The sequence below is a fragment of the Trachypithecus francoisi genome, unplaced genomic scaffold (genome assembly GCF_009764315.1).
Source record: "Trachypithecus francoisi isolate TF-2019V2 unplaced genomic scaffold, Tfra_2.0 Lachesis_group20, whole genome shotgun sequence".
In the NCBI taxonomy this organism is placed as follows: Eukaryota; Metazoa; Chordata; class Mammalia; order Primates; family Cercopithecidae; genus Trachypithecus; species Trachypithecus francoisi.
In genome coordinates, this window is record NW_022681466.1 from 55,467,658 (window position 1) to 55,487,824 (window position 20,167).

General features: G+C 59.4%; 1 protein-coding gene and 1 long non-coding RNA gene across 5 annotated transcripts; one reads left to right on the forward strand and one right to left on the reverse strand.

Moving 5' to 3' along the window:
• Nucleotides 1-296: 296 nt before the first annotated feature.
• GIT1 (GIT ArfGAP 1) lies at nucleotides 297-16,711 on the reverse strand. Of its 4 annotated transcripts, none has more exons than XM_033184415.1 (21): nucleotides 16,383-16,711; nucleotides 10,312-10,445; nucleotides 9,739-9,851; nucleotides 9,512-9,617; nucleotides 8,741-8,958; nucleotides 8,556-8,650; nucleotides 8,154-8,196; nucleotides 5,786-5,812; nucleotides 5,556-5,604; nucleotides 5,133-5,205; nucleotides 4,477-4,574; nucleotides 3,967-4,078; nucleotides 3,695-3,828; nucleotides 3,353-3,505; nucleotides 3,050-3,280; nucleotides 2,908-2,961; nucleotides 2,643-2,729; nucleotides 2,462-2,535; nucleotides 2,116-2,298; nucleotides 1,909-1,972; nucleotides 297-1,744 (listed from the first exon to the last, which is right to left on the reverse strand). In XM_033184415.1, exons 1-21 carry the CDS (start codon nucleotides 16,432-16,434, stop codon nucleotides 1,532-1,534), a joined length of 2,313 nt encoding a protein of 770 aa, XP_033040306.1. In that variant the 5' UTR covers nucleotides 16,435-16,711; the 3' UTR covers nucleotides 297-1,531. The 4 variants fall into 4 exon arrangements, with proteins under 4 accessions (XP_033040306.1, XP_033040309.1, XP_033040308.1 ...); XM_033184418.1 differs by having other exon boundaries at nucleotides 297-1,765; nucleotides 16,383-16,693; XM_033184417.1 differs by lacking the exon at nucleotides 5,786-5,812.
• Nucleotides 16,712-16,831: 120 nt separating this feature from the next.
• Nucleotides 16,832-18,443, forward strand: LOC117067639. The gene is made up of 3 exons (XR_004430808.1): nucleotides 16,832-16,930; nucleotides 17,454-17,507; nucleotides 18,013-18,443. It is a non-coding gene; the product is annotated as an uncharacterized LOC117067639 (long non-coding RNA).
• Nucleotides 18,444-20,167: the final 1,724 nt, after the last annotated feature.

The following is a 20,167-nucleotide window of genomic DNA, read 5'->3' on the forward strand; positions in this document are numbered from 1 at the left end:
GGCCATGAAGGTGATGTTTTGAGGCAGGGGTTTACCAATCAGATTGGCCACCACCAGCCCGCCCCCACTGGCCAACCTGTCCCTGGACATGGGGCTTTAGGAGTATCCTCGTGGGAGGGTGACATTATCGTCATACATGTTAGAATAGTTACATATTCCCAAAGTAACTCTTCCACTAGACAGATGTTCCCAGCACAGGGGCTTCCCTAGGGTGGGGGTCCTGGGGCACTTGCAGTCACCCTTCCTTTCATGTCTGCCACCTCCCTCCAGCCCCCATTCTCAGCATAAGAAACAGCTTATGGTCACTTCTTTATTTTTGATACAAATGTACATGACACGTCTTGACAGTCAGCCCACCCACCACCACACAGGTAGGGCCTGGCCCCCCCAGGGAAGAAGCGGGATGGGGAGAGAGCTGGTGGGTCCCACCGTCTGCCTCTCCAGCCTTCCCAGGCTGCCAGCCAGGTTCCCAGACCGCCAGAGGGTGGGACCACAGCAGGTGCAGGTAGTGATGGTGGGTGCTGGCCTTGTAGAGGTTACAGGGAGGGGACTCAGCTCCACAGCCACCAGCTGAATCAGACACCCCGGGGAGCCAGCCCCAGGCTCAGGTGCTCAGTCCTCCACCCTAGCCAGCACACATTCCCCCTCCACACAGGAGCGGGAGGAGATGGAGGGAAGTGGTTTTTGATTTAAGTTCATAGAGAAGGGGTGAGAGTGGGGAGGGCTCAGGGAGGCAGTGGGCAGGACCAAAACTGGTTACATGGACAGTCCCTGGCTCCAGGTGGGGAAGGGAAGCTGACCCCCACGTTGGTCCCACTGCTCTGGTCCCCTCACCCCTCAAAACTCCAGATGGACCAGGCCTCCGGGACGGCACTGCCGCCCGCACACGCAACACGCAGGCACGCGGGGACACTCAGTTACCACGAAGTTAAAATTAAGGGGTGGGGAAGAAGAAAGGAAAAAAAAAAAAACAGACTTTCCAGTGTTTGCTGCTAGGGACCCCCAGCACACAGGTTGGGGCCTGTGCCCTAGGCATGGGCCGTTTGGCATTAAAGGGAGAGCAGCAAGGGGCTGGTGGCTACAGGGCAGGGACATCCACGGAGACTATGTACAAAGGAGGGGATGCCCCTGCTCAGCCCCCAATAGGGCTGAACTGGCTCATGGGGGTGGGGCACATGTACGGAGAGCTGCCCCACTTGGAGTGTCCCCACCCGCCCCTTTGCTGAGGGTACCCTCGAAGGCGAGGGGCTGGGAGTGATGCCCTACAGGCCCCTGCTCACTAGGAGTGGGGAGATGCTATATACAGAGGGGAGGTGCATGGAATGTGGGGGACAGAAGCTCCTGCCACCCCACCTCCCCATCCTTAGGGGCTCGACGGGTGGGCACCAGGGCGCCTGGCTACCAGGGAGAGTGGCAGCACTAAGGGCACTTGTGCCAGTGGCTCTGTTGGGGTGGGGATTAATGTCTGGAGTGGCCCAGCTCCTGTGGCCAGTGAGGTCCTAGGGTGCAGGTGAGGGTGTGGGGAGAGAGGTCACTGCTTCTTCTCTCGGGTGGTGATGGTGACCAGCTGCTTGGCAGCCTTGGCGATGTCGTAGGCGCACTGGATCACCTGCTGAGTCAGCAGCTGGAAGTCCACTGGGGCGCCGGGCTCTGGTGGCACTGTCTTCCGGCACTCACTCTGCAGCCGGTAGGCGCTGGCGTTCAGCAGCCGCAGTGAGCTCCGCACTGGCTCCAGGGCTGGCCTCTGGAGAGAGCAGAAGTGAGGCTGGACCTTGGACTTTAAGCCGCCAGCTGCCATCAGGGCCCAGTTTCTCTGTGTCTCCACCCGGGTAGCAATCAGATGGGATTCTCCACGCTTGCCCCAGCCCGAGGCCCTCCCACTCCTGGTCCTCTCTTTGGCCCCTGTACCTTTGGGAAGAGGGAGGCCATCTCGGTCACAGCCAAATGGATCTTCTCTGAGCAGGGCACGAAGCTGCGGGGAGAAGGGAGGGTATAAATCAGGGGGCTCTCAAGGGAGGTTCCCAGGGACAGCAGAACCTAGGGCCCCTCATGCCCTCTGCAACACCCTGGAAACCAACAGGAATTGCATCCCCCCCCGCCCCCTCCACTCAGTACCTGTCATGCTTGAACTCCTGGGCTGCCCGCAACAGTTCCTGAATGTTCTTGGTGACCTGCTCTGTCTTCAAGATGACATCCTCTGTGCTGGGAAGCCCAGGATCTAGGTCTCCATCCAGGCTTTCCAACTCTGGGTGGAAGTCTTCCTCTTTGCCCAGCTCTAGAAACCTCTTCCCTTCCAGCCTGAGGCCCAGGTCCGGAAAAGAGAGACAAAGATATATATAGAGAAAGACACGTTCCAGCCTTGGAACCGCCCGCCTGGGTCCTGACAGACACACTGGGGGCCCTCTCAACCTCCCCGCCTCGGTACATGAGCAGGCTGGGCTGAAGACCCAGGGAGCCTCACCCCAGCAGTGGATCCCCACTTTGTGTGTTCTCATAGTCACTGTCCGCTCCGCTGCCGTGGCGGGAAAGCTTGCTCTGGAGGGCGGAGCAAAGGGGCTGTGAGCGCTGTGTTCCTGGACCCACACAACCCCCAGCCCACGTGGCCCCCAGCCAGCCTGTGGGCACTGGGTATGGAAAATTACCGTGTGGCGGCTTCCTTCCTGGGAGCAGGACAGCAGCGGGGAGGAGGGAGTGAAGGGCACAGCTGAGGCAGACACCCCCTTCCGGATCTGAAACCCAGGACAGTGCTGGATGGAGTCAGTGTGCCCCACTACCCCTTGCTCACCAGCAGTGCGGCAGGGACCGGGTCAGCCTAATCATCTTAGGCCCCGCATTCAGCACAGAGCCCAGAACCCCCTGGGGCTCAGAACCTACTGGTTAAGATGGACACGCCTTCCCCAGGCTTACCCGGTAAAGGCCAGCAGGGACGTGCACTGAATAGATGGCGTCGTCCTCTAGCTCCTGGGGATGTTAGCACAGTGAGCATCATGGTGGACCCTGTGGCAGCCCCAACCATCTCCCCACACCTTGAGACCCACAGGTGACTCACAGTGCTGTGGAAAGGCTGCAGCCGCGTAGTAAGCTCGTCCCCAGGGGGGCCTCCGAAGGGCTTCAGGGCGGAGCCGGGTTCATACATGGAGAAGGCCTGGCGGTCCCTGCGGTGTGTGCTCCCGCCTGGTGCCATGGGTGTGTGTTCTGCCCGTTCACTGGGGAGTGGAGGTGTGGGCACTGGCCCTGGAGGCTGCCGGAGCTGCAGGTTCTCCGCCTGCAGCTTGTGGATCTGTGAATGCAAAGTGCTGTCAACCCCCCTGGAGTCCTGGGGCTCCCCCTCCCACCGAGGCTGCACCCTCACCTCTCGCTGCAGCCTCCGGAGCTCGTCGCTCAGGCTACTGTTGACCTTCATGAGCTGCTGCACCTTTGCCTCCGATGTAGCCAGGGCCTTCTTCAGCTCCAGGTACTCCTGCAGCGTCACAGCCCCATCAGACAAGTCCGAGGAGTCCATGCTCTGCAGAAAGAGACCTAAGCCAGTCAGCACTTGGGGGCAGGGAGGCCAACACCCGCAGGGGGCAGTTATTGAGGCTAGGAGCAGCCCGCCCATCCCTCAGGCCCCTGGGCTACAAAAGGGAAAGAGCTGGGTCTCGGTGAAGGCCTGGGTCAGGGCACACGGGAGTGGGAGGGAGGGTGGGACTCAGACCCGGGCGCGGTTGCTCCGAGTGGCGCCGGTGCTACGCAGGGGTTCCTGGTCTGTGTCCTCGTCAGAGGCCACGCTGTCATAGTCGTGCTGGTCGTCTAGGTCACTCTGGCTCCGCAGAGACAGCTCAAGGTTGTCTGAGGACACAGGGGCGTCACTCAGGCCTCACTCCACCACACAACCCGTCTCTCAGGCCACCACTGGCAGAGACAGCCATGTAGGAAAGACCCCTGGAGCCCTGCCCGCTGCCTGCACCACCCCCACCACCCTCCCACCTGTGGGGCTGCTCAGGCTCTTGCCCTGCTGTCTCCGCTTGGCCTCACTGAGAATGTCGATGATCAAGGTGGCAAACTCTCGGGCATTAAAGCGGGCCAGCTTTTGTCGCCCCTGCAAGGCAGAAAGGGCCAGGCTGGCTTCAGGGGACCTCTTATGACTGACGCAGAGGGGTGGGGACCAAGCAGCAAGGCATGGCCCTGCCATCTAATTTAACCCCAGCTAAAGCGTCCCAGCCTTGCTTCACCTGGCCAGTCAGCAGCTGAGGCCACACGGGGCAGGGTATGATAGAGTAGGGTGCCTGAGCAGAGGCCGGAACACCCGCCGGAGCTGCTCACCAAGTGCTCAAAAGAACGGCCTCCTGCCTCTTCCCAAATCCCAGTGCCAGCTGGGACCCGAGGGAGGCCCTGGCAAATGCTGGAGAGCTGGCTCAGGCCCCAGCCCACTGCCGGATGAGGAGGGACCGCAGGGATGAAGGAGACCACCCCAGGCCCCCAACCCAGCCCCCTTACCTGATTCCTTGTGGCTGAGTATTCCGGGTTAACAGGCAGGAAGGGCACGGCACTGCGCTCTGTCACCAGAGTGCTGTGGTTTTGGGTAGCCAGCCACACTGGAGGGGAGGGACAGGAGCAGATCAGCCATGGTGGCCAGGCCCCCACGGTGGGGGTGGGGAAGCACTGAGCCCAGCCTTCCTAGCTGCCCCCATGCCCATTGAGCGCTGGTGTTCAGAACAGGGGTGCTCTTCAGGCACGCAGAGCTAGGCTGGGTCAGGGCAAGGCTGGGCACGGCCGGCTGGGGATAGACAAATGGAACAAGGCAGGTCCCACCCATCCAGACCCAGAGTTTGGGCTGGAATCCGGCTGTCGCCAGGAAGGAGTGATGCAGTGGGGGGCAGAGCAGTACCAGGGAGAAAGCCAAAGTGGGAGGCTGCCAGAGTGAGAGGAGTCCCAGTCTGAGGCTAGGGGAGGAGCAGGCTAGCCGCCTCCCCCTCAGCACTCTACCCAGCCTGGGACGCTGCCCAGGCAGGTTCACAGCCAGCAGGGGCTCATCTGCAGGCCTCTGAGCAGCCCCAACCCCAGGCACCCCTTCTTAGCCCAGTAAAGGACCAGAGACCCATGCCTGGGCCGCTCGGGTCCTCCGTGCCAGACACTCCCGCTCCCCGACTCACCTGCATCATTTTCTCTTCGATCCACCTCATCATACACATCCATGGCGAGTTCCTCAAAAAGCCGGTTGCTGAGCTGGAGGAAAAGAGGGGCCCAGATTTTGTCAGATGCATTGGTTCCCAGTGCCAAGGCCAGCTCCACAGCATGTTGTGAGCCTTGGGGAACCGGTGGCCTTCCTTGTGCTGCCCAGCCCCTACAGTCTCAGAATGGGAAAGTGGGAAGGGATCATGTTCCAAACTCCAAGGTGGGAGAGAAGGGACCAGTCCGTCCCCTTGTGGGGAGATCAGACTGCTGAGACGAGTGAGGGGACAGGTCAAAGACTTGGAAAAGTTCATTGAGTCAGAGGCAGGGGAAGCAAGGGCAGAGGGTGGGGAACCAGAGAGGGGCCAGCTCCAAGTGTCAGGGCACTGTTGGAGCAGACTTACTGCCTGCAGCTTCTTCTTAGCAGCTTTGGCCAATTCGGATAGGTCCAGGCTGAGGGCGGAGGGAGACGAGAATTGGGAGGAGAGGAGAGACCTGAGAGGTGGCCAGGCCCATGCCAGCAACCTCCCCAACATGCAGGGATCCCAGGGAGATGGCACCCCAGATGCTGTACACAAATGCCTCCCCACCCTACCCCACCTTCAGGCCTGCTGCCCCAGCAGGCATCATATACCTCTGAGACATGCACTTTTGCCGAGATCTAAGTCCAGAGAAAGGCAGCAGAGGGAAGAACAGGACAGAGGCAGCAGTTACCCAGGAGCAGGGCACGTCAGGCCCAGACCCATCTCCATGCACACCCGGCCCAGAAGGGACAAAGCTCAACTAGTCTCACCGCGTCCCTCACCCCTCCTCCTCTGGCTTGCTCTTCCTCTCAGTGACCTGTTCATCCAGCACCAGTGTCAGCCACCTGGCAGTCACCTGAAGTCTCCTTCACCCTCCAGTCCTAGTGAAGCTCCCCATGTTCCTCAATCACTTGCTGCCTGGGCTTTGCAACAGTTTCTTAATCTCCCTTCTTCTAGTCTTATCCCTACAATCCTGTTCTACCCAGCAGCCAGGGTGATTTTTTGGATACAGTTGGCTGCACTATCCCTTGCCTTAAAGCACTGCAGTAATAACAGGTGCATATGGCACACTCCAACCATACTTCATCAGAATACCCTAGGGCCGGATGCAGTGGCTCACAACTGTAATCCTAGCACTTTGGGAGGCCAAGGTGGGAGGTTCACTTGAGGCCAGGAGGTGGATACCAGCCTGGGCAACACAGATACAAAAGCAATTTAAAAATTAGCTGAGCATAGTGGCATGTGCCTGTAGTCCCAGCTACTCAAGAGGCTATGGTAGGAGGATCGTTAAAGGCTGCGGTAAGCTATGATCTACCCACTGCACTCCAACCTGGGCAAGAGCGCAAGACCCCAACTCTTAAAAAAAAAAAACAAAAGCGAAACATTTTGCATACATTATCTAATCCTCTCCTCCCTGAAAAACAGATACTGTCATCTCCATTTCCAGGAGAGGTAACCAATGCTCAGAGAGGTCAAGCAGCCTACAAGTCACACAGCCAGTAAGCAGCAGAACTGACTTCACACTTCTATGCCTGGAACTCTCTGCTCTTGGGATGGTCACTGCTCCTGCTGATGCTCTCGGGGCTGCTCATTCTCCTGCTTGTCTCTATTCCAGTCTTGCTCATAGGGTTCCCTGCCTCCCATGCTGTGCTCCAGCCCCAGGGGCTGCCTCCATTCCCGTGCAGCATTTCTACCTTCCATGCCTCTGCCTCTCTTGCTGCACTCCCCCAAGGGGACTAGAATCACCTGCCTAGGCTGCCTCCCCAGCTAGATTGTGAGCTCCTCAAGGGTAGCGATTGTGTCTCAGGTGCCTCTGTGCTCCCAGTGCCAAGAGCAGTAGCTGGCTCTGGGAAGGTGCTCAGTTAATGTGCTGTTCAATGGAGCCCATATGTGGGTATATTTACCATACACACACATGCATGTAAACACGCGCGCACACACTCACAGCCCAGGTAGAATCAGACCACTGAAGTAGGAGCCTTGGGGTCTCAAGGAGGTCTGGGTTTAGGATCTGAGTTGTCCAGGCCTGGCTATGTCCATCTGCCCACACAGGCCCTGGGGGGGGAGAGCACCTCCTCTCTCCAGATCCAGGCCAGAAGGCACAGCCTGGCATGAGGACGTGGCCATCAGAGGTGGCCACCAGGTGGCACTAGCATCCATCTTATGTGCTGGGTGAGTGGCAGGGGGTGTCCCACACTGCCTGGGCACTTGGGGCCTCTCAGAGGCAGAAACACCTCATTCAACCAGCCTCAGGGCACCTGCCTAATTTCTGAGCATGCTCAAGGCCTAGTGAGCAGTCTCAAAGTTAGTCACATCCCTGAAGCCCACCCATCTTTTCAGTGAGGAGCAGAGGCTTCTCTAAAGACAGTGGGGTCAGTGCCACCGAGACAGAACCCAGTGGCCACCCTCACTGCCGAAGGTAGCTTTCTCTTTTTTGAGACAGAGTTTTGCTCTTGTTGCCCAGGCTGGAGTGCAATGGCGTGATCTCAGCTCACCGCAACCTCCGCTTCCTGGGTTCGAGTGATTCTCCTGCCTCAGCCTCCCGAGTAGCTGGGATTACAGGCATGCGCCACCACACCTGGCTAATTTTATATTTTTAGTAGAGACAGGGTTTCCCTATGTTGGCCAGGTTGGTCTAGAACTCCCGACCTCAGGTGATCTGCCCGCCTCGGCCTCCCAAAGTGCTGGGATTACAGGCGTGAGCCACCACGCCCGGCCCACAGGTAGCTTCTTACACCCAAGCCCTCCATATACTTGACAGTCACAGGGCTCAGGCTATGCTGGCCACATATGGAGCTAACATTTTTTTACCTGCCTTGGGGCCCAGCATTAGGGACTGAGGACTACGCTGTGCCTCTAGTTTCTGGGGGTTGGGGAGCAGGGTCCTAGGCCCCTGAAGCCTGAGCTGGGAGCTCTGGGGGTCAGCTGCCCACATGGCATCCAACAGCCTCTGGAAAGGGGCATCAGGTGGGCACTCACCTGTCAGCCATCTGTGGGATGATGTAATGCCCATTCTTGTGATCTGAACAAAAATAAAAATGCCAAGTCACTCACTAGTGCTGGGTGGCATCAGCAGCTGGGAGCCCACCTCACTGCCATGAGCAGGGCTGGTACCCAGAAGTGTCAGGGGAAAGGGGGGAGGGCAGGCCACCCTCAAGAATGCTGGGAGCTCATGGGAGGATGCAGGATGCCCACCCCCACTCCCTAGCCCAACGATGCTGTGGCCCAGAGCCTGCAGCAATTTCACAGGAGCCAGTTGCCTAGCAACATTGCTCCCCAGTCGCTCTGTCACCATGGCACCTGCTGCCGGGTGTGTCCAGGTCCCACCTGCCCAGCCCAGCCAGGCCCACCCCAGCCAGGCCCGCCCCAAGCTCTGCTCACCCGGCTTGCGTCCACAGAGGTAGAAAGCCAGCCGGTCAGTGAGCTCATATTGGCACTCAACCAGCCTTTCCGCCAGCTCATGGTGCCCCGCCTGCCTGTGGGGAGGGGGTACGGCTCAGCCCTGCAGCAGCAGCCCTCACCCACACCCCCACCCACCCACGCTGCACCCTTCAGCTGACCCTCACCTGGCATAGTCAATGGGTGTGCGGCCATTAACATCAGGGGAGCCAGGGTCAGCCCCATACACTACAAGCAGCTCGGCCTGCAGTATCTGCCCTGCCTTGGCAGCCACGTGCAGAGGTGTTGTGCCCTTCTCTGGGTGGAAGAAGTTGGCCTGGGCACCCAGGGATAGCAGGCGCAGACATGTCTCCAGGTTGCCTGTCCGCACGCTTGAGTGCAGTTGCTAGGAGGAGCAGAGCGTGCAATGAATACACATGTGCGTGAGGCGCACCTCTCCACCCGTAAGCTGCACCCTGGCTGCCCCTGGGACACCTAGCAGCTCCAACGAGCCCTGCCCAAACCAGGCTATGTCAGGAGGACAGAGGCTCCCCACTAGTGGTTAATGCCAATTAATAAACGCTGCTGTCAGTCACCATCTACCACGTGTGCTGTGTGCCCTGCTTAAGATAATGTTTATGAAGTAGATGCTGTTATTTCTTTCCCATTTTACAGATGATGAAACTGAGGCTGTGAGAGGCTAAGCAACTACCCCCAGGTTTTCCCAGCTTCTGAGTGGCAGTTGTGGGCTTCTAGCCTTCTGTGTCCACTTGGTTGCTGAGGAGCCTCAGCCGCACATGGCTTGACCTAGCAATCTGCTCTTTCCATCCTGCCTACTGTTACCCCCTGACCTTGCTGCCTTTGGGGCCCAGGCCTCAGTGGGGACAAAGGAGAGGCCTTCAGAGAGTCAAGGGTGGGAAGAAGAGGGGGCCACCCATCTGTTGTAGGGCCCCTCAAACCTTGCTGAGGTCTTTGGCAGTGACCCCATCATCGTCCCGGCAGGGAAGCTTGTGCACAAACGCCAGCATCTGGTACTTGGCCCTGATGAACTCTGACTTGATGGGGCTGCATGGGGCACACAGGAGGAATGGGGGGCATGGTGGGAGAGGGTGGTCACTTTGCCACCTCCCAGGGCCCTGTCCCGGACTGTGCAGTCTCTGCCCACCACCCCTCCAGCCCCACTCACTGGACTTTGTCTTGGGGGTTGGCTTTACGCCGGCCGCTCTGCACTTGTGCGGGGTCCAGCAGGGAGTGCTCCCAGATGGAGTTGGCCCCGTTGCTGGCAAGCGTGTGCACCATCTGCGGGGAAGAGATGCCAAATGCGAGAGTGCCCACTGCGTGCTGGGCACTGGGGGAAACACCTCCTGAGTGCCTGCTGTGGCTGGCGTAGCTGGAAAGAGTACCAAGGGGGCCTACAGTGTGCCCACACCACCACACCTCCATCTAGTCCAGCTGCCCAAAGACACAGATCCCATGTAGCACTTCAGGTCGCATGGTGAGTGTGCCAAGGCTCAGAGAGGTGAAGCGACTTGCTCAATGCTACATGACCACGCTGATAAGCGGCAGAGTGGGGTTGTGAGCTACTCTTCTGCATGAAGTGAGTAGATGGGAGGAAAGGTTCAGGATTAGGCTCTGCCCCAGCTGCCCCTTGGAAACTGCAGATACCAGACGGGGGTGTGTGTGGGTGAGGGGTAAATGCCCTCATGCTCAGCACACTCTGCCTGTGGGGAAGGAAGAACCACCCAACCGAGCCCTGTACCTGCAGCAGCGTGGGAGGCCAGGCGCTGTGGCGAAGATGCTTGACAATGGAGATGTGGCGTCCCAGGCTCCGGTGCACGCTGCAGCACTCGTCGCACACCAGCACACCCCTGCTGATGGATGCCCAGCCAGGATCTGCCAGAGTGAGGGCAAGGGTCAGCCAGAGCCAGACGATAGGCCAGACCTCCTGAGCACTGACCGCTCTGGCCCGTGCCAAGCCTAGTACTCTCCACACATTCACTCACTCAGTCCCCAACAGCCTAGGAGCTGGGACCATCACTACAGCCAGGTTACCAGTGAGGGATCTCCGCAAGAGCTCACAGCTGAGGGCTGACAGAGCCATGCCCTTTCCTATATCCTTACCCCTCTGGGACATGCAGTCCCCAGAGTCCATTCAGCAAGCACAGGTTCCTGCCCTGCAGCCACTGCTACCAGTCTCTCAGCCTTTTCCCAGAAAACAAGGCGTCTGCCCTAGCCCATCCCGAAGGGAGGCAGGGATCCCCAAGGGGATGCAACCCAGATGCTGCTGCGTGCCAGATGCTGTTGAAACATGCCTGACAGATCACACCCATCCACAGGTCCTGCCTCTGGCCTCCTGCCAGCAGGTGAGGTCCTTTCATGCTGAAGCCTCCTGCCACCATCACTGAGGGTGTGAGCTGGAGCCCTCTTAAGGAAGATGGACAGAGCAAAGGAGCTGGGCTTGACTGGACACCCACTGGGTACCAGCTGGGTACACTATGTATGATGCTGCTTGCAACTGTCAGGCAAGGTAGGACATGCTACCTCTGCGATGAAGAAACAGTGGCTCGGAGAGGTTAAAGGGCTTGTTCAAGGTCACAAGGCTAATGAGTAGAATTGCCAGGATGTAGCACTTTGATGCCTGAGACCATGCCATGTCCACACTTGCTGCTATCCCTCTGCCTCTATAGCCTGCTCTCCACTCTTTAGGGAAAAGTGAACTTCGGAAAGAAAAAGCGGGGCCAGGACTGGGTGGAAATTTTGGGGTCCTTCTCAAGGGCGGAGGAGATGCCACCCATCCTAGGCCCCTTGGGAGATGGGGAGGAGACAGCTGCATACAACTCAGGCTGCGGAAAGGTCATGGGGGAGAAAGCAGGCATTGTGTGCCGCCTGAGAGTGGGGGCAGGGCGCCTCTCTCCCAGGACACTTTGCTCTGCCCAGCGGCCCCCGCCCTGTCTCAGGAAACCCTGTCCTGGGGTGGGGGTGGGGGACTGGCTCTCTGCCTTGCCCTGTAGCGCTCAGGGTGTTCAGAAAATGCCCCCACCAGGGGAGGGGCAGCCTTAGGGGGATAAGAATCTCTCCCAACTAGAAGGCAATTCTCAGGCCCTTCCCCTCTAAGGACTTCCACCAAAGTTCCCAGGAAAATTGAGGAGACTCTGAGTCAGGGGTCCAGCCTAAGCTCTGCCCACAGCAAGTGGCCCCCACTGAGGCATGGAAACAGGAAGTAAAGGAGACAGGCCTGTCTTTGGGTTTAGGCTTTTTAAGGGAACCCCTCCCAATCAGGGCAACAGAGGATGCCCAAGGTGACCGCCAACACCTTCCTAGGGGGCCGACTCCAGGGCTCGGGAGGAAGGGATCAGCCTTCTTCGCCAAGAGGGGGAGTCCTAGCATGCACTTCTGTGCTGGCTTTACCCAAATAGTGAGGCACCCCAGGCGTGGAGAGCTCCCTCTCCCCACTCCAAACACCACTGGGTCAGGGGGCTGCCAGCCAGTCACCTCTGGCAGCCCAGGCAGGAAGCCGGAAATGATGCAGCCCAAATTCCTCTTGGTGGGGTTTCCTGTAAGTGGGGAGCCGCCCAAGGCAGGATCATAAATGGACTGACCTGAGGTCTACGGTCCTACCGGAGAAGCCAGGCGGGGAAGGTTGACTAGATATCCACAGCCAGGCGCTCCAGAGCCCCAAGCCATGGGCAGACCAGATGTGGTGAGTGACCCTGGATATGGCAGCAACCAAGACCAGGATGCAGGAACGTGGTCCAAGGGTTTGCCTCGCACTTTCCCCCAGCCTGGGGGAGGGGTTCTCCCTCTCCTCCAGGTGACCTGAGAGGAATGGTAGGCAAAGGACACTGTCCTGGTCTGGGCAGCTGACACTGGTGTCATCTCATTTCTGGATGACACAGATGTGATGCCCACCCTAACCATTCTATCTCCTCCCTCTGTGCAAGTGCCCTTGGGTCTACCCAGATTGTAGTTTAAGGCGAAAGGATCCTTGCCTCAAGAGGCTCCTTGGACCAAACCTGGGACGGAAAGGACAGGAACTATAAGGGAACTTGTCAGCCCTCCCCCTGGGCTTCTGGCTCCACCAGCAGGGTATGGGTCTGTATGTCTGGTGAGGTAGCAGGCGTCATCCTGGGATCACGTTAACCAGTGCCAACCCCAGGGAGGCCTCTACTACGGTGAATTCCTACCACCACCTGAAGCCATCAGTGGCCTCCAGGGCCAGTAGGTTTGCACATACAGGCCAGCCTCAGGCCTCCCTCCCCTGAGCTAAGGGCCAGATCCCCACTAGACTAAGGGAAAAGCCCACATCATGACGGCAAGCAAGAGTAGTCCTTGGGGTAGAGTCAGAATGGTGGTTACCTCTGGGTGCACAGACTGAGAGGGGCACTTGGAAGCCCCCCAAGGTGATGCAAATGTTCTATAACAAGCTTGTCCAACCTGCAGGCCCTATGCGGCCCAGGGCAGCTTTGAATGTGACCCAACACAAATTCATCAACTTTCTTAAAACATTACGAGACTTTTGTGCAATTTTATTTTATTTTTATTTTTTGCTTGTTTTAGCTCATCAGCTATCATTAGTGTTAGCGTATTTTAGATGTGGCCCAAGAAAATTCTTCTTCCAGTGTGGCCCAGGGAAGCAAAAAGATTGGAAACCCCTATTCTATAACATGATCGGAGTAGTAGTTACACAGGTATACACACATGTAAAAGCCCATCAGTGTGAACACTCAGGTGCGGGCACAGACACATACAAGTTCCACCTCAATAAGGGAGGAAGATGAGCCCAACATGTGTACCACTCTGCAATCTATACTATGAAGAGACAAATCAGACTGTAGCTTGTCCTGTAACATGTCCCCACCCTTGCTCACCAGAGATGCCTACAGGACAGGCATCTTGAGGCCTTCACTCGCACCCCCAGGGCTGCCAAAGTGGAAAAGGCTGAGATAGAAGCCCATGGGGTGAGGAGAGGCCCTTGACTGAGATCGTGTGGCAAGGTGGGCCAAGGCAAAGGAAAGGGGAAGATGCACATTCTCCAGGGCTCCCTGCCCCCTTCCTCTCTTGGACTCCCCAGGCAGGTAGGAATGCACACGGTGCCTGATGAGGTGGCACAAGCTGCCAGAGCAGCCACACCATGTCCAGTTGCCTACCAACACACTGACACTTGTCCTGTGTGCCCAGGCCCAGGAGCAGAGGAAGGATGGGGCTCTCTGGGGGCAGGCTGCATCTCACCTCTGACCTCCATGACTCCCCAAATTAACCAAGCACAAAAAGTCCCTGGCCCCACTCCTGTGGCTGGGACTGCAGGGCTCCTATCACAATAAAAGAAGCCTGTGACCCTGGGGTAGAGCAATACACCATGGGGCTGGCACTGGATCTGGACTCCAGACTGCTGGGTACCCTCATGCCTCTCTGCCTGAGATGCCACAGGACCCAGACCAAACATGCCGCTGCATGCCAGGGCCAGCATCCTAGGGTCCAGGTGTGGGATAGTCCCAAGCAGCCAGCCAGGGTCCTGACAAGCAGCCAAACACTCAGGGAGTGCCTGCCATGTGCTGGACACGTCGCTGGGTGCTAGGTGGGCTGATGTGTAAGACTGTCCATATCCTCCCCACCCCACCATCCTCACCTTCTCACCACCTCTATTGTGACCTCTATTGTGAATCAGGGGAAAGGAGTCATCGGGCACAAATTCCTCTGACGGATGAGGACCTGGGAGTAGGAGCTGGGCAATCCAACACATCTGATGCCCACCATTCCTCCCTGAGCCCACTGGGCATCCAGAGGCTTTGGTCAGACATTCTATGCAACAGAGAAAGGACAACTGCCTTGCTGGTGCTGCCCTTCACTCCTCCACCCCAGAATCAGATCACAGGCCCCCAAAAACCATTTCTACTCCAACTTCTTTGCCTCCTAATTGAGGAAACTGAGGCCCCCACAGTGAGGAAAGTCTTTTTGGGGTTACAGAGTAAGTTGGGAACAAAGGCAACACTATGCCCCAGGGTTCCCCGACACGGTGCCTGCTAAGCCTCTCCTCCACATGCATGCCATGCTCACCCCATGGAGGTGCGGAACAGTGGGCAGACATTTATAAGGCAAGGTGTGTCCTCAGCCCTGCCATCCCCAGACCTGCCTGCAGCTGGGGGAAGGGAGTCACAGTTTCTTAGGGGTATGGACTCTCAACCCCAGGGCCCTCTAAACCAAAAGCCCCAAGGAGGAGAGTTATCTTTTTTTTTTTTTTTGAGACGGAGTCTCGCTCTGTCACCCAGGCTGGAGTGCAGTGGCCGGATCTCAGCTCACTGCAAGCTCCGCCTCCCGGGTTTATGCCATTCTCCTGCCTCAGCCTCCCGGGTAGCTGGGATTACAGGTGCCGCCACCTCGCCCGGCTAGTTTTTTGTAGTTTTTAGTAGAGACGGGGTTTCACCGTGTTAGCCAGGATGGTCTCGATCTCCTGACCTCGTGATCCGCCCGTCTCGGCCTCCCAAAGTGCTGGGATTACAGGCTTGAGCCACCGCGCCCGGCCGAGGAGAGTTATCTTGTGCCCAAGCCCTGCTGGGTCACAGTTCCCAAACAGTCTAGCTTGGCACCACCCCAGAACCACCAGCGCATCTGTGAGGCTCAACCTGTGGGGTCCTGGGCTTGCTGAAGGGGTGGCTGAAAGTTATGGACCCACAAATCAGCACCCCATACTCTCACTCTTAATAATGCCCACAGCCCCGCCAGAGTTCACAGACCTCCGAAGCCTGCCCAGGGGCCTACTAGGGAGATGGCTCCTTTTCTAAAGAAAGAATGGATGGGGGCTAGAGCTTCCTTCCCAGGCCAGCTGCAGAGCCCAGTCACTGGCTGTCCTCCCCCATCAGAAGGGAGCAGACTCTTGGATCATTACCCCTGACTTCCTCAGCAGGCCTGGGGGGGTTTCACTCCAGCCTAGTCCTGACTCTGTTAGGAAAAAGAAGGGAACCACCATGTAAATACAGCCAGGAGGCAGGCCAGGAAGCCAGCAGGATGCGGGGAATCTAGGCACTCCCTCCCACCCTTTTCTGGCCAGACTGGGCTAGGGGACAGGGAGGGGCCGGGGCCCAGGATAGCTTGATGCCAAGCTCACTTTCCCAAGCGGGCCTTACCGGTGAATAGGAACAGCAGGGTCCAGCCGAGCTGTTCCCAGTAACCACCAGCAGGCCTGGGGATGCCTCCCGATAAGACACCCGGGTCTGAATTGGCCCTGAACGCCAGGCCCCGCAAAAAGCGCTAGCCTTAGGGACCCGCGGCAGGGAGTCCTGGGAGTAGCCACCGCTCATCTGCTCCTGAGGAGACGGTATCCAGGCTCCTCTGGCGCATCGGCCCGGCCCTCTGCTCCTTGCCCTCCACCACCCCGGCAGGCGTGCCGACCACGCGAGCAGCAGGTGCAAGACGCGGGGGTGGCACTGAGATGACACAAAACCACACTCGCCCCCACCTCCCAAGCCCAGCCGGCCTCCGCCACTGCCCTCCTGCCACCCCAGGCTGGCGCTTCCGTCGGATAGAGATGGAGGTGGAGGGGCAGCCAGCTGCCCGCCTCCCTCAGACCGAGGGGCGAGAGGCGGCGCCGGGAACGTCCTTCCTCGCTCGTCCATGGCCTCCAGGGAGCATGGGCCCCCCAGAACAGCGCTCCCGCCAAGGACGCGGCTCCGCAGTGGCCGGGGCGGGGGCCGAGCCTGGAGGCCGCAGCCCCCCGCCCCGCCCAGCCCAGCCCAGCCCAGCCCTCCGGCCCCGCACGGCGCTCTCACCAGGCCCCGGCGCCCGCCCGGCGGCGGCCTGGCTGTGCGGTCCCGCCCCCGGCCCCGCCGCGCTTACCCGGGGCGCTGCAGTCCGCACACACCTCCGCTCGCGGCCCCTTTCGGGACATCCTCAGCGGCGACGCGGCCGCAGCCCTCTGGGCCAGCGTGGGGGGCGCGGGCGGCGGGCCCGGGCGGCGGCGGCGGCGGCCCCTGCTGCCTGGCCCGGCTCCGGCGAGGCCCTGGCGAGGCTCCGCGCGCCCGGCCAACCGTCCGCCCCGGGGCTGGTCCGGAACCCGCCGTGCCCGCCTGCCCGCTCGCCCTCGGGCGCCCTCCGCCCCGCACCGCCCCGCGCCGCCCCGCCGCCGCTCGCGACTCCTCTCTCCGCCCCCTGCGCGGCTCCAGGCCGCTCCTGCAGGAAGCGGCGCAGGCCCTGCCCACCAGGGGAGGGGCCGCACCCCCGCCCCGCCGCGCGCTCCCGGCCGCGCCCCCTGGAGAAAGGAAGCCCGGGCGCGGGCGGGAGGGGGCGGGGGCGCTTAAAGGGGCCGCGGCCGATGCCCGGCCCCGGCGGGCAGCGGGCCTGCGGTCCTGGCCTCCGCTGCGGCGCTCGCCTGGCCCGGAGGCAATGTGAGTCACCCTCACAACCCCCTCCCCTTCACTTTCCGCGTGGGGTGGCCGGGAGGACGCTGGGCCCAGGGACGGCGAGGGTGGGGATTAGGCAGGAAGGACTTGTAGGCCCAAGTCCCGCTCCAGGTCAAAGGGGCTGTGCCTTGGGGTACTCTTCTATCTCTGGTTGGGGTGAGGTGGTCCCGGTCCCGTAGGTGTCCACATCTGTGTGTCCAGTTGTGTGTGTGTGTGTGTGTCACACTCTTGCTGAATACGCTCATTGCCAACAATATGGACGCCCAGGTGCTAGAAAGGTCAGGCAGTGTGTTCCCCTGCCTCTGGACTAAAAATATATCTATCTCTCCATGCATGCTTCCATCCAGAGAGGAATCTGGGCGGTTTTTAAAGACCTCCCAAGGAGTGACCACTGTGCCTGTGTGCACTCAAATCCACTTGTCATCCGCCTTATACACACGGTGTTTCTGGGCCACCAGAGGTGTGTGCGTCCAGAAAGGGTGCATATAACACAGAGGGGCCGTTTCAGGTGACAGCTTTTCTTCCTGGACTTCACATGAAGAGGCAGGCAAAGGCAAGGCAGGTGAGGGACGTGGGTGGGCTGGGGGGCAGGGAGCCTAGTTTGAGGCCTCACATGAGCACAGCCCCCGCACTGAGCATGCTCCCCCATACACGTGTGCCGCGCGTGCACCCAACCCCCAATCCCTGCAGCAGCAAAAGGCCCGGGCACTCTGCTTGTGGGGAGAGGGCAGAGGTCCCCAGGGCCAGACCTGGGGGCCAGGTCAGTGGTGACAATTGAGGAGGGGTTCTCCAAGAGTCAGAGACTCCTGCTCGGTAACAGATGGGGGCAGTCCTTTGGCAGGGGTGCTGAAGTTGGTCGATTTATCCCAGCGGTGCCAGAGCGGCAGTGACTTGTGGGTGGGCAGGCTCCTTCCCTAGGGGAGACAAGTAATTCTCATGAGTCACACCACCCGAAATACATGCAAAGCTGCCTCCATCGCCTCTTGCTGCGGCCCAGATTGACAAGTTTGTTTGAAATCGCGATCCATGGGCTTTATTTATAATTGCACCTTAAAAAAATCTTGCAGGCCTCCCCTCCCCCGCCAGCCAGCCGCTCAGCTGGTGGGGCTTTTCCAAGCAACGATACCTAGCTGCTATGTAGGGAGGAGTACTACCTGCCGCCCCGAGCTGCTCTCTCACCAAAGAATCCATGGGCTTTGGTGGCCCCAGTGGGAAGGGGATAAGGGGCGGGGGGAGTGAGACGGTAGGAGTGGCCAGGCAGCCGGTGCCGGGCGCTCAGTCCACGAGCGGTGGCCTCCCGTTCACCCCCGATCGACCCCCAGCTATGGAATTTCATTTATTAAATGTCGAGGAGGCTGCTGGCAGCCCTGCCGCTTGGCTGTCTTTGTTTCTCCGCTGTGTGGGCGCGTCTCGAGCACGTGGCAGCTGAGCGCGCAGCCGAAGCGCAAGCGACCTGGGTTCAGTGTCTACCGCCGCCTGGCAAAAAAAGAACCCGGCCGCCCAGGGTACAGCTCCCCACAATCGACAGCTCCCCACAACTCCCCCTGTCCTCGGACTCCTGGGCTTTGCTGGGGAAGAAGGATGACTCACTCTGCTTACCAACCCCCCGCAGCCCCACTCCCCATCTCCTAGTTGGCTCGGCGACTACCTGGGAGTGGCCCTGGCGCGGACACGCTGCCCAAACTTTGTTTTCCCCAGCCCCGTCACAGCCAAACTTCTGGGCCTGGGACTGGAGATAAAAGGGTTTCTGGATTCCCCCTTGGAGATGTCACCACCCCAGGAAGCAGGACTGCTACAGTGGAATCACACACAAGGTTCGAAAGACAATTTAATAAGGAAACGCACTGGCATGCTCCTGGCCACTCCTAGATGCCCCTCCCCCGCGACAGCCCCCCTCCCCTGCACCAGTTGCAGCCACGACACTCTGCTGACCCCTGGTGGTGCAGGCGGGCAGCGGTCCCGGGCCGCCCGAGAAGCCAGCTGGCTCCTCCCAGGCGGGAGAAACGGGCGAGGCAGCCCGCTCCTCCCTCATCTCTTCCCGCCGGGGCCTGGCACCGCAGGGTGTGGAGGAGGAAGGAGAGAAGACCACACAAAGAAACCTGAGAGAGTTTGCAAGCTTTTGCTGGCACCTCCCACACAAATACTTCTTGGATTGTTGTTTTAAGTAGGGCCGGTGTGGAATCCCTTATTCCTGCCTTGTTTTGAGGTGGGCTCAAGAAGGCACCGTGCCTGGTCCTGCCACCTGTCTCGGCCCGCCTGGTTGGGGGAGGGAGGCGCTGTTTCCAGGGCAGTCATTATCCTTAGCTCAACCCAGGAGGTAGTATCTAGAGTCTCATTTTGAAGGGGAGTGGACCGAGAAAGTCGGAAAAATTAAGCAGTTTGCTCTTTTAAGGTCAGGCAGTTGGAGGTATTCGAACTCTGGTCTCTCTGACATCACAGTCCCCTCCCTCCAGGGACTGGTCCAAGCCTCTTGGTCCTTCCAGGCCTTGCAATTGGCGCCGAGAGGCCAATCCAACTTTTACCACACCCTCTGCAGGGACCGTTCTGGAAGTACCTCTTCGCCCTGGGGTCATTCAGGAAGAAGACAGTCTCTGGAATCAGTCACTTCCCTTTCTGAGGGACCAGCTGGGTGGAGGAGCGAAGCTGCCACCTGATGCTTTCTCTGTCCAACTTCACTCTGGTTCTTGCTGGGGACAGTGTGTCTGGGGGGAAGGACCGTCTTTCCCGCCTTACTGGACATTGTTTCCAATGACATGTGTGGGAAGATGGAGTTTAATTTTCTAACAGGGCAGGGAAGACTCCTTAGAAATGTTCCAGGGGCCAAACCCCTGGCTGCGCCAATGACCCCTGGTACTTATGCCCCACATCTTTCTCAGGAGTTTCCCCCCATCAGTCACTGTCTTCTGGGAATCCGGATCCTTCTTCAAGGCCCCTGGGACCCAAGCTCAATTCTGAAGATTACACCTCCACCGTCTCCCAAACGCTCGACCTAGGCCCGTGCCCCTCCGTCCCCAGCAAAAGGCAAAATGCCAGTGGGGCAGGTGCACCCCAGCCCACCTGGCGTCAGGCCCCTGCCCGCGTCTGGGCCAGGCCTGACTCTCCGCCCATTCTCCCACGGGATGCGGGGACAGTGCGGACCCTCTCCGGCCACCTGCCACCCCGAGTTTCACGAGGCGGACTACAAGCCCCATGATGCCGCGGGGCTGAGCTGACAAGCTCTAC

What these genes read in the sequence shown, in the direction of transcription:
- GIT1 (XM_033184418.1), bottom strand. Translation starts at nt 16,434, where the DNA reads ATGTCCCGAAAGGGGCCGCGAGCGGAGGTGTGTGCGGACTGCAGCGCC. An exon ending in TCGAAGAGAAAATGATGCAG is followed by an intron (nt 4,575 to 5,132) that starts GTGAGTCGGGGA and finishes CCTCCCCTCCAG; the next exon opens with TGTGGCTGGCTACCCAAAAC. An exon ending in CTCGGAGCAACCGCGCCCGG is followed by an intron (nt 3,506 to 3,694) that starts GTCTGAGTCCCA and finishes CTCTTTCTGCAG; the next exon opens with AGCATGGACTCCTCGGACTT.